General features: G+C 38.8%; 1 protein-coding gene across 4 annotated transcripts in view; it reads left to right on the top strand.

Moving 5' to 3' along the window:
* SMAP1 (small ArfGAP 1) overlaps positions 1–13,544 on the top strand; it is a 92,632-nt gene that overhangs the window by 66,147 nt on the left and 12,941 nt on the right. For all 4 annotated transcript variants that reach the window (XM_066994724.1, XM_066994726.1, XM_066994725.1 and 1 more), the window contains 2 exons: positions 4,802–4,886; positions 12,424–12,551. In XM_066994724.1, the coding sequence (XP_066850825.1) occupies positions 4,802–4,886; positions 12,424–12,551 (213 nt within the window). The remainder of the gene's footprint in view (positions 1–4,801; positions 4,887–12,423; positions 12,552–13,544) is intronic.

Here is a 13,544-nt window from a genome sequence, read left to right as displayed (position 1 = left end):
GGTCGCCCCTGAGCCTCCTCTTCTCCAGGCTGAACAAGCCCAGCTCCCTCAGCCGCTCCTCGTAAGACTTGTTCTCCAGACCCCTCACCAGCTTGGTCGCCCTTCTCTGGACTCGCTCGAGCACGTCCATGTCCTTCCTGTAGCGAGGGGCCCAAAACTGAACACAGTACTCAAGGTGCGGCCTCACCAGAGCCGAGTACAGGGGCACAATCACTTCCCTAGACCTGCTGGCCACACTGCTTCTTATACAGGCCAGGATGCTGTTGGCCTTCTTGGCCACCTGGGCACACTGCTGGCTCATATTCAGCCGACTATCAACCAATACTCCCAGGTCCTTCTCGGCCAGGCAGCTTTCCAACCACTCATCTCCCAGCCTGTAGCTCTGCTTGGGGTTGTTGCGCCCCAGGTGCAGGACCCGGCACTTGGCCTTGTTGAACTTCATACAGTTGACCTCAGCCCATCGCTCCAGCCTATCCAGATCCTCCTGCAGAGCCTTCCTGCCCTCGAGCAGATCGACACACGCACTTAGCTTGGTGTCATCTGCAAACTTACTGAGGGTGCACTGGACGCCCTCATCCAGATCATCGATAAAGATATTAAAGAGGACTGGCCCCAGTACCGAGCCCTGGGGGACTCCACTAGTGACCAGCCTCCAACCGGATTATTAGTAGATGAAACAAAATCCAATACAAAGGAACGATTACTTATAAATGAGAGAACTCATTGGTATAAAACCAATCCTAAAGCAGTGGTTTCTGTGCATTCAGCATCACACCAGCTAAGATGGATGAGCACTTTAGAAATCAGTGTTTTATGCCAAGAATTACTTGCCTATACTCTTCCACAGAAGACTGCTTTAGCCGCTTCCATTGAGAACTTAAAACAATGTTAGGGTGCCTGAAAGCATGGAAGGCTTTCAGCCTTAGCAAAACTGTCTGGCAAGAGCAAATAAAACAGCTGATGATTTCTACGTGATCTTTCTCTTGAGACAATCATAGGGTGGTCAAGGTTGGAAGGGATCTCTGAAGATCATCTTTTGAACAGCAGGTTGAACAAAGAGTTCACCAGACAGCTTCCAGCAGCTCCAGGCTGGGAGACTCCGCAACCTGTGCCAGTGTTCTGTCACCAGCACAGCACAGAAGTGCTTCCTGATATTCACACAGACCCTCTTATGTTCCAGCTTGTGCCCATTGCCTCTTGTCCAGGCGCTGGGCACCACTGAAAAAAGCCTGGCTTCATCCTCTGTGCAGCCTCCCTTCAGTCCCCTGGCTGAACAATCCCATCTATCTCAGCCTTTCCCCGTAGGAGAAGTGCCTTAAATCAACGTACTGGCCCGTCACTGGACTCTCCCTAGTCTGTCCATGTTTCTTTTGCACTGAGGAGCCCAGCACTGCAAGTGTGGCCTCACCAGCGCTGAGTAGAGCGGAAGGATCACCTCCCCGGACCTGTTGGCAGTACTTTGCCTAGTGAAGTCCAGAATACCGTTAGCCTTCTTAGCAGCAAGGGCACATTGCTGCCAAGGGCCCTTTCTGCCAAACTGCTTTCCTGCTGGTTGGCCCTCAGCTTGTCGGTGCCTGGGTTTGTTGCTTCCGAGGTGCAAGACTTTGCGCTTCTGCTTGTTGAACTTCACGAGGTTCCTGTCAGCCCATTTCTCCAGCCTGCCCAGGTCCCTCGGGATGGCAGCATGACCCTCTGGTGTACCAGACCCTCCTCCCAGTTTTGTGTCATCTCCAAACGTGCTGAGGAGCACACTCTGCCCTGTCATCCAGATCCTTAACGAAGATGTGGAACGTGACTGGACGTAGTATTGGCCCCTGGGGACACCACTAGTTACTGACCTACAAGTAGACTTCGTGCCACTGATCACCACCTGCTGGACCTAGCCACTCAGCCAGTTTTCAGGCCACATCACTGTCTGCTCATCCAGCCCGCACTTCATTAGCTTCTCCACAAGGACCTTACAGGAGATGGCATCAAAGGCCTTACTGAAGTCTGGGCAGACAGCATGCTGCGCTCTCCCCTTTCTACCATGCTAGTTGTTCCATCACAGAAGCTTATCAGATGCGTCTAGCATGACTTCCCCTTGGTGAATCCGTGCTGCTCCTTTTTAACCACATTTGTCCTTCATGTGCCTAGGAATGGTTTCCAGGACCAGCAGGTCTGTCACCTTCCCACAGGTCGAGGTGAGGCTGACTGGCCTGTAGTTCCCTGGTCATCCTCCTTGCCTTTCTTAAAGACAGCAGTGATAGAAGAACGTACTTAAGTAAAATTTTAAAAGATAATGGGGGGGGGGGGGGGGGGGGGGGGATGGGAGGAGGATTACTGTATCTCAGCTAGATATTATCTGCGCAATTGCAGAAAATCATGATAGCCATACTGGGTCTCAATAATGATTTGTTTCCCTGCTTCTCTACTGAAGAGATTTGCTTTATGGATGAAAATTGCAAGACTTGCCAATCTGAGGAGCTGTATAAAGAGCTGAAGTATGCAATACCTGCTGAACAAGCGATAACTTCAATGGATTGTTGTTGCTCTCTTCAAAACAGGGGCTAGGTTTTTCTTAGGGCAGAAAATTCCAAGTCATGTTGGATACCAAGCTGATAGCACGGGGGGTGCAAAATAATTGACTTCCAAGAAGCTTGTTCTGGCGTTGGGTTTTTCTCAATGACACTTGCAAATAATCTGCTTTCAGTTATCTCAGAATAATTTAAAGCTTACAACATTACTTGGTTTCAATAGATGCTTGAAAATGAGAACAACCTTAAAGTAAAGTGTAGTGCCCATTTGTGACAACTGTGAAAAATGGAAATTTAAGGCCTGTGTATGGAAGACCTTTGATGCTCTGCTGTTTGCAAGGACAGTGTTTCAGGAGTATAGACTAGTACCATAAAGATTTAGTTTTTCAATTAGAAGTTGCTTATATATGATATGAAGTAAACATATCCAGAAATTGCTGAAACTGTGTACTTCACTTATAAAGCCACACATACTGCTATGCCAGCCTGAAATATGTTTAAAATGGTAGCCCCAGTAATTGTGAAGACTCCGCTTGAAAATAAATACACAAATACTGCCTACCTGTCCCTTTATACATGACTCCATTATAGCAGATTTTTATGCTATTTTTTATTTATTTGATGCTGCTTTGTCTCCTATTTTTATGCAGCCTTTTTCCAAAAGATACTACAAAGAGTAATTAATCTATTAGTGGTGTCAATAATTAACAATAATTGCTGTGATATTCTAGCAGACTGGTAATAGTAATAGACTGAGATGAATCTTAGTGCAGCAGAAGTCCCAAGCAGCCTTTTGTCAAGGTATATGACACTGCTACAAAATTAAAGCAGGTCACTAAATGAAACACTAAGTTAAAGCAATTTCACTGCCTTGTTATGCAGTTCTTTAGCCCATTGCATGCTTCTGTGCACACTGCATGCAGGGATTTTTTTGCTAGAGCAAATCAATATTTCTCTGAAAGATGAGCAGGGATGGGTTTGGGTGTGCAGGTTCCTGTTTCCTGTCACTGCAGATATTTCCTAGAGGTTTTCAATGGATACTTGCTTGTTTCAGAGGGGTGTCAGTAGTATGTTGGGTTTTGGGTAGTCTTGAGTTCCCTCACTGCTCTTCACAGACACCAGCCTCATTTACTCTTTATTCCTAATTTGCAGGAGAGGAAAGGATTATGTATACAAAGATAACTCCATACCCATGCAGTGAAATATGTTACAGAACTGTAAAATTCTCCTAATACTAAATACTAAGATTTAAGGACTTCAGCACCTCAGCAGACTCAGTGGCTCTGTCAAAGGCAGCTATCGGGATGATAAAGGTGTGAGCGAAGCACATTTTCTTGATCTCAGCCCAGTGCCCAGCCTGACAGTGCTCTTCTGCTATCCTTCAAGAATCGGCTCTAGTTAAAAGCCGTGCAAAAGATTGACCAGTTTGCTTCAGCTGTGCTTTTTTTGTGATTAAGTATGGAGTAAAGGCATATTAGATACATAGAAGAGGATACATTTGCTATGTCACTACTGTGAACCAGTTTGTATTCATTTTAAAAAGTGATGTTTAGATGGATTAGGATGATCAATCTGGTACTGGTATGTGAAGAACTATAAATAGATCTATGAAGTCATTTTCGTAGTCAAAGTTCATGTCAATACCATCTTACGTTCTGAAGTCTCTTGGCAAGAAAAGATGAGAAGTTTCCTTCTCCAAAGAAGACAAATAGTGTCACTTGCCTTCAGGTTTACAAAGAAGGACTGTGAAAACACATCTGTGTGGAAGCACATCTGTGCTTAGCATCTATAAAGCATCTACAAAGTCAGCACATTCTGCAGATACTGTTTTCAAGAAGGGTAAATAGTGTCTGTCATTAGACTGCTTCTGAATTTTTACCACAAGCTTTTGAAAAAATTGAACTTTTTTTCTCTTTAATGATGCAGAACGGCATAGTTTGGATGCTGAAGTTAGTCAATACATGAGTATAGACAGCTTTCTGGCTGGTGCATGATAAGCGGTGGCTCAGTTTAAGATTTCAATTTATTTTTAATTTATCCTGGAAGTTTTATTTAAAAATTGATTACATATCAGTGAAGGAATAAGGATAATGTTTTAGAGTAATACGCCTTGCCCTTTATGACCAAAACTGTAATTTATATCCTTATAAATCAAATTCATTACAATAAACAAATACAGAAAAGAGTTTTTATTTCTGATGCTGGAACAGCATCTTTCACGGGAATTTTTAAGCACTTTATACTTTTCAGAAAATTTACTTGTGATTTTTTTTTTCTTTCTAAAGCCACAGAAGAAGGAGGATCAGCAATTAGAAGCTAAAGCAAGTCCAAAAAAGTCATCAGAACCCACTATTGACCTTTTAGGACTTGGTAAGCAATAAATAATTACCTGTTTTTCTGTCAAACACAGATACATCATTTTATATTTTAATAAATATTCTGTCTGCTTACTGATACTGTTAGCTGAATTTGAAAACCGTAAGATTGAGTCTCTGAATTTGAAACTATAAAGGAAAATGCCATGGGGACGTGTGTGTATCAATACTTGTGTTTTGCTAAGGAGAGTAATGAGCTCCTGTGGGAAGGGGAAGTTATCAAAGTGATCTTCAAAGGGCTTGCGGATGGTGGAATTTCAGAGTTTATGGTACAAGCATACTTTTTAATTGAAATGCTGAGGTAATCTGAATTGTATTTCTCTAAAATGCCTTATATCATAAAATCCCTATCTTAATTAAAAGCACAATAAAGTGTCTCACTGCAACTGACCAGTATCTTGTAAAATTTAATACACTGGGCACTGCTTTGTCATATACTGACTGTGACAGTCATTCAGTTTTATGTGATATATCTTTTGTTTTCTTGACTGGCAGGTAGCCATCAATTTGTCTTGTAAATAAACTGTTTCGGACATTAATAATTTAATTTGCAACATCTTCATATGCTACTGTAATTTTTATGTGTTTCCTCTGCTTGTTGAAGACCATATTTCTATAATATATGTGTTTACCCATTGGATAGAAACAAAACCTAGAAAAACAAAATATTACAATAATTACTTTAAATCCCTTTTATTGTTTGAATTATTTGTTTATGAATTTGAATATTGTTTATGAATTGGGAGTGGATATTAGTATATTCAATTTAAACTATTCTAGATTTCTACATAGTTTTTACAGGGTATTGCATGAGGCAGATAAGCTTTTAAAATGTAATTATTTTTTCTAGTCTGTAGTACAACCTGGAATTTGTTGGAAAATGTTTTGTTGCCTTTCTTAAAAAAAAAACAAAACACTTTTGGGTTTAAGGTAATAATGTTACAACAAAGCAAAAAGTGTCTTCCCTATTTTAGAATTTACACTGGCATTCAGAACGCAATTTATTTTCCCTCTGTGTGCAGAGTAGCTCTGAAATACTGTTTTTGTACTGGTTATGCATGTGTGTTGTGGTCCGTATCTCATCCCAAGTAATCTGCTACTGTAGGCAAGCAAATCTTAATTAACACAGTAGAAGTTAGATTATGGATATAGAATGAACTTGTTAAAAACAAAAGTAATTCAGACGTCATGGAAAACTGGTCCCCCTTTCTTTTCCTTTACCAGACCGACTACCTAATTAAGAATTAAAATTTAATCAATATGTGGTTCTGAGGCTGTCAGACTTCTGTGTCCTTTTAGTTATTGTTTGAAAAGAATCTTGGTAATGCCGCTTTATGATGCAGTAATGAACTCGGATCACATCGAGAAAGAGAATTATAATTGTGTTCAGCAGCTGTGGTTCTTCATTGTAAGGAAGCATAGCGACATACACAAAGGGCAAAGTTTATAATTTGTATTGTAGCATAAAATGATTTTAGAGAAGGGGGTGTTAAAGACTTCTTCAGTAACAAATTGAAAGGCAGAGTAATAAGCTAGTATCACTTAGAGTCTGCTGAGCTACAAATGAGATGGATTAATGAGAGCAGACCTGCATATTTCATTTGGAGATTTGTCTTCTAATTAATTCCTCCAGTGGACTACTTGTTATTAATTTGTTGGTTCAGATAGTATTAAAAGAGAGATCACTTCAAAACAATATATATGCCATATCAAACAATAATAGAGTGGACACGACTGTATAGCTCGTTTTTCTTACTGAGTGGACACATTTCTAATAACAGTGATTCATTCCCTCAGGATTTTATTTCTGCAAATGGAGAACGATAGTAGTTTTCACTAGATGGATCAGAATCACTTGTAATAGCAGATTAAGTAATTTTAATGGATCACGATTCATGCTAGAAGAATTCTGTCTTTCAAAACAACCTGGCCTCTTGTGGAGTATTTTCTTGAGTAAAGAGTAGCTTTGGGTATTAAGTTAACCTCTGGGTGATTGCTTTTTTTTTTTTTTTTTGTCTCCAGTACTTTTTTTTAATAGTGACCTCATCAGAAGGTAAACCTAATCCTGTGTAATAGGACTTACCCTGAGAAAATGAGAGGCAGTTATAGCTAGACAATATAATTTTCTGGAAATATTTTTTTATTATTATTTTTCTTTACAAAATGCAAAATTGTCAAGGTAATATGCCTGGGCAAATTGCATCTTTAAAACTTGTAATAGCAGCAGAAGTGTAATGCAGAAAAATAGTACAGTCACCAAGGATTTCTTCTGAGCTTTTAAAATAGATTCGTATGGTTTCCTTGAGTTCATCCTGTTCAGGAGGCTATTACTGAGATAGTGTTTGGAAATTCAATTTTTGATGATCCAGCTACATAAACATTTGTGCCTTTTGGCCTTTTGTTTCAATGTAGATTTTAATTCAGTAATCCGCAGACACAGAAAGGTGGGAAACAGACGTGTACAAGCTAAATGTTCGTACATTCTTCACAAGCAATAGTGATAGTTAATGTTCTTGCCGTGCTACCTCAAATTCTTTCCCTTACTTCCCAGGCTATGAGAAATCACAGCCTATTTCTGCAGGCTAAAACTGCTGCTCCTTTTTGTTATTGATCTCTACAATTAGTTGGATCTTGCCCACACTGAACACGAGTGCCCTATTGAGAATGTGAGCACTTGGAAGTTAATGCCAAAATCGGTAGCATGGGATTTTATAACATTAATTTTTAATAGGGGAATTATAGGAAACATTTTTTCAGTTTGAAAGTCACAGCATGTAAACCAGAGTTGTTCAGCAGTTAAGTCACTGTCACTGCTCTCTCCATCTCAGTGGTGCTAATCTTGCATTCTGTGCTGCTTGGTGCCTTGGGGTTTTCTCTTACAAGAATTCTCTCCGCTTATGTCAGATCAATAGAAATAAAGACAATTTAAAGAAATATTTGTAAAAAAATATAGCTATGTAGGATAGTGAGAATGTTTGAGAATTTTTTTTTTTCCTGAATATTATTACGCAGGTAATCTGGGGCCATTCTGTTTGTCAGTGTATGCCACTTGAATTATTTCAGCATTACACGAATACAGAAAAAAGTGAGAAGTTAATATTTTTAAACTATTTTACCTTACAGAATAATGAGAAAAAAGGAAAGTGCATTTTATGTATTCTGCACCATTTACTGTGTTTAGACATGCCTTTTATAAACCAGTTAATTGCACATCCTTGATTAATCAGTGTAGTAAGCTGTTACAAATAATCAGGAGAAATTGAGTTTTATTATGTTGGCTTTTTTTTTTTTTTAATCTTCATGCTTATTTAAGATACTCCTAGATATACCATAGTTAATGTACTGCTGGAAAGAAGATCTAATACAATAAACCAGAATACAGTATCATTAATAGAATGGAAGGAAGGCATCATTATGGAAGGAAGCTATCATTAATTGAATGAGATGTGTGGGGCATTCATCTGACGTGGCTGGAGGTAGAGTAGGATATGCCAAAAGCTGCATATCTGTCTGCTTGTACGGGGGAATCAGTTTCAGAAACATAATGCAAAGTTTAAGAATAAATCTTCTTACGGTGCCTTTGAATCTCTTCTGTTGGTCACTTCCACTGTTGGCAAAGAAAATTATACCACATATTAATGCTGTGTATTAAAGCTTTCATAACAAAAGGCAGCATGACTTGGAAATTGTAGTGTCAGAAACAAGTAAAATGTATACAGAAAAGCACTATAATGGTAAACCCTTCACTTACTGAATATATCCTGGTAAATGGCTTTTGTTTCTACTAGCAAATTTAAACAAGACTTCCTAATCTGAAAGCAGAAGCAGCATCTGCTGTTGTACAGCATGGCAGACAGCAGTCAGATACTATCTGTCATATTGTCATAAATGTAGAAAGAGCAAGTTTGGGACCACAGATAGGAACAGCAATGAAAACCAGCATCTACTGTCGTAGGGTTGAGCCACGTCTTGTGCTTCATCCGCAGCTACTGATGAGGACGAAGTGATGGGTGTACTGTTGATTAAAAGTGCTTTCCAAGTAACTCTGTGATGTCTCCATAAGACTTCTGGTGGTTAAAGCTATAAATTTCTAAGAATATTCGGGCAGGCCTATATAACTTAATCTGTTTTTTTGACTGCTTCCCAGAAAAGACTCCAGGCGCGTTTCCTTCCATCTCTTCTACTCATCAGTTTTTAATGGTAGGCAGCAAAAGCTGAGTAAGAAGTAATATTCTTAGAATAATTTAGAACTCAGAACTCCACCGCACGATCTTTTGTATACTATAGAAGTATTTTAAAGTGAGGAGAGAAAGGAGAAAGTGCTTTCTAATCAATGGCCTGCTGCACTGAGGTTGAGAATATCCAACATGTGAACTACTACACTGAAACACAAGTTTGTGTATGCCTGCATGCATATATTTAAATGAAGACAGTAATATTGCTACAAATGATATACAGGATTGAAAACAGTTGTTTTTTTTTTTTTATATCCTGAAATTTATCACATTCTGGAATCTCCTAGTTTCATTGTGGAAAAATGTTTTAGGAATCACTTTTTAATAGATATAAATATTCCAACCATTATGTTTTTGAGAAATTAGTAATACAGGATCTCATATTATTCCAGAGTTGAACTATGTTGTAAACAGTAATTCAAAATGGCTGGCTTCTGCACTGATAGAGACAAGGAAATACTCATTTTTAGTCTAAAATTCAGTAAGAGGTTGAAAGTAGGTACATTATCAAATAACATTATTTGAGAATATGTATAGGTGTTAAAACAGCTTTCAACTGATCTGATGAAAACCTGGGTTTTCATAGTACTAATTTATAAGCAGGTTATTAAATACTGGAAAGAAAACGTGCTCTTGCAAATGTGTTCTCCCAGTGAATGCTCTAACATATGAAATGTTTGTTTTACTAAATGATTATGTTTAAATTTAAAATTTAAAATCTTATGTTAAACATTTTTACATTCAGGGAAACGGAACCACTTTGGAATATAAGATTTTGTCTTTAATACATGTGCCTCACTGAGAAAATGAGAACGTTAAATTATTAATTCTAGAAAAATCCTTTTGCGTGAAAATTATGCACTGTTCATTCCTAAATTTATCTGAAACAGCTTTTTGGGAGATGTTTTTGGAACTGCCTGTCCAGAATGACCTCAAATGAACAGAATACTTTACACTGCCAGAAGCTTGGTACTTGTGTGCAAATACATTTATTTGCACGTATCTTAAAGCACGGTTGTGGATGAACGGTGGATCAGATTACGCATATGGTGTCCGCTGGCTTCCAGTCATCAGAAAAGAAATAAGGAAAGGAGACCTTCATAGCTAAGATGTAAGCAGGTTTGCCATAATCACAGATGACTTTGTGTAACTGTTTTTCAGAATTGTTGAAATGGTGATCCTCCCAGCAAAGTCAAATCATGACACAGGAACTAAATTGGCTGGTGTGGCAACTGCAGTCCTGTTGTCATCGTTCAAGTCACGAACTTATTTAGTATTGAAGATCTAATATGGCCAAGCCATTCCCATGGCCATTTTGTCTGTGTGGAGTTCTCGGGTCTTCCTTAGTCCTTGCAGACAGCATAATTACCCTTACAGACTTTGGGGAACTTAGGACAATAAACACACATGCCGAGGTTCAGTTTCTTGAGAGTGTTGCTCACTTGCATCCTTCCTGTATCCCTGCCTTGTAGGTATTTTGGTCTTGCTACTGGGTCTGCGTGCTTTTGCTAGCATGCACAATTTGGTCTGAATTTCCTATTGATAGGAAGTGGATTTGAGAATTAGCAAATACCAAGCTATTAATGTTCCTGCTTGATATTGAATCAAAGTATAAAATCATGTTGTGTATCTGAAGTAGTCACAAAAGCAAGCATACAGCTTTCAAAGAATTGCAACCCAGCACCCTTCCACGTGGTTGTTTCCTAATTCCCTGTGCAAAAAAAGGTGCAGTAAGCGCTTTAAAGTATGCTGGGAGTTTTACATATACCAAAGCTGTTCTGTTGCAGTTTGTGTAGCAGCTATAGCCATGCCACATTTCCCGTACTTACAAAGGTACAAAGGTTAGCATCTCTAAAGAAAGACAAAATACAGATGTGGAAGGATGGTGGTAACTTTGGACACATCTCACATTGACGGATTTTGACATTTGTGACTTCGATGCCAGCTTTTCAAATACTTAGCAGTAACAGTCTGTGCTTTTAAAATAAATATTTACAAGCAGCGTGGCCAAAGGGGTGGGGGTGTCATGGCTGGACGGTGGTCCATCGGAGTTTGAAGGCAGGCATCATTGAAACGTGAAGACATCTTTTGTGGATATTTTGGACTGACTGTTTCCGATGCATTGACTTCTAATACAAGTTAACAGCTAAAAATCTTGTCAGCTCCTCTGTGATAGCCTAGAAACCACTTGAGTGAGGAAACTGATGAAGTGTCTGGTGATGCCTTCAGGCTCCTTCCAACTTGTCAGCATCCTGGGCTACTGGGAGCAGTAGTCTCCAGCTGCTGGCACTGTAGCAAGTTTGCATGTGACTGAACAAAATAATGAAAAATGAGAATATTCTACATGCAAGATGACAGATCTTACTATATTCAGCCAGTTATCCGTGTTTCTGCAAAAAAAAAAAGGAAAAAAAAAGTAGAGGAGCAAAAGGAGATCTTATTTCTAACTAATAAACTTACTCTTTTATTCTATTATGTCTTTAATAAAATAACATACCAATTCCTCTATGATTGTTTTCCAGATTGATTTCCAGAAAGAATGCTGCAGTTATTTAAGAGATGGACTTGTAGTATTTTAAATAAGTGTTGGAAGCCTCTTATGATTTGCTTTTAATTAACCACTGCATTTCAACAATGCTCTTCACTAATCAAACCACTTCTGTGCCTTTATTAGAGTTCTAGAAATTTTAATATACCAAAACCTCACATCTCCCTTCTGCCTTATGTATTTCTCTGTGGTAGCAAGGCATATGTTTTGTGTGTTATCACTAGATTGCTAATGCTGATATTCCAATGACAGACCTCTGCTCTGGAAATAGATCTTTTCACTATGGTCGATAATTTTCATGGTTGTAGGATATTGGAAAACAATGTCTTACAGTGCAATAAAAGGAGCAAGTGACTTTTTTTCTTAAATAAATATTAACTGTTTTTGAAGGTTCTTCATGTTTTTTAAGTTTAAAAACGGTGATCTGTATTTGTGTTTTAAATTTGGAGTATATTACTGACAGTCTGTAAATGTTTCAGAAGTTTCTGATAGATATATTTGAAGTTAGCTACCTATGTGTAATTGTATGACTTCAAAAAAAAAAAATCCTTTAATTAGAATTCTCCATAAATTAAAATTTGCTTTACAGAAACTTACTCTGAATAATGAGAACAGTCTTATCTTAGAAATTGAATACATATTTGATGGCAATGGGGAGAATGGGCAGCTTTAATTATTTTTTAATTATTTATTATCCATTAAAATATTAACAATTTTCACTTTAAATGCAATTCCATTGTCTTTTTAAGATGGTCCAGCTGAAGCATCTGTTACAAATGGAGGCACTGCTACTGCCGCAGCATTGAATGATGACCTGGATATCTTCGGTCCAATGATCTCTAATCCTTTACCAGCAGCTGCTGTATCTCCTGCTCAGGTAAAATTTACTTGGCTATATGTATGCCTAAATTTGTGTGTTTGTGCACATAGTTTCCTTCCAGGAGTTGTTCTCATCTCATGGAGATTCAGAGAGAAGGAATGCATCTGTGTTTGCAGCTGGAGACTCTATAGCCATAATGACTACATTTTTCTCACCTCTTTGGGCTTCTCTGCTGCTTAAATACAGAATTAAGAGATGGTCTGGTCTTCCCTTCTGATTCCTCCTGGTCGTCCAACTGAATTGGTTTCTGCCTTCCCTCGGTGTGATGGTAGTCATGGTTTCCTCTAGTTCATATTCTGTCATCTTGTTTTTTTTTTTTTTTTTTAAATAAGTATTGCTGAATATATTTATTCACATAATTTTATTTCACATCTGCAGGTTCTTGTAATTTAGGTCATACTTATTAAGGGCTTCTTATTGCTTTTTAATATTGATATTTAGGAAATGCTACAGCAGATGCTTCTACCTTAAAGCTGCTGACAAATTGGGGTCTCAAGCATCATTCTCAAAAGCAAGAATGGATACCAAGAAAAACTAATAATTGCTTCCTGGACTGATCTGTCTTTTTTTCTCGTCTTGGAACTTGTGTGTCCCTTCTTCCTCAAGGAAGGGGTGGCATGAAACCCCTGCACCTGGCCTCCTCCCTGTCATAGCACCGTGACAACTCGGAAGAGACCCCATTGCCTTGCCTGCTGTAGCCGAGAAAGGCAGCTTTGGGATGCACAATGAAAGCACTTAATGCTACAGCTCCATCAACGTAGCTTTCAGCCTCAGAGAACAAAGCGTTGGTGCTGAATGTGGCAGGTGCAGATGAGAATGCACACGTGCTGGCTTCCTTACCCAAAGTGGCTTCTGACAGGGAGGCTTTGCCCCATCTGTGGAGCCCTTTTAAGGTTATTTGGAGGCTTTCTGCCTCACTCAGCTGAAGCAGGAAGTTCTGTATGTATTCTTGGATTTACGCTTTGGGACCTATGATCTGTACTTATTTTT

The sequence above is a fragment of the Anser cygnoides genome, chromosome 3, assembly GCF_040182565.1.
Source record: "Anser cygnoides isolate HZ-2024a breed goose chromosome 3, Taihu_goose_T2T_genome, whole genome shotgun sequence".
NCBI classification, from domain to species: domain Eukaryota; kingdom Metazoa; phylum Chordata; class Aves; order Anseriformes; family Anatidae; genus Anser; species Anser cygnoides.
This window is presented reverse-complemented; position numbering and strand designations above follow the sequence as displayed.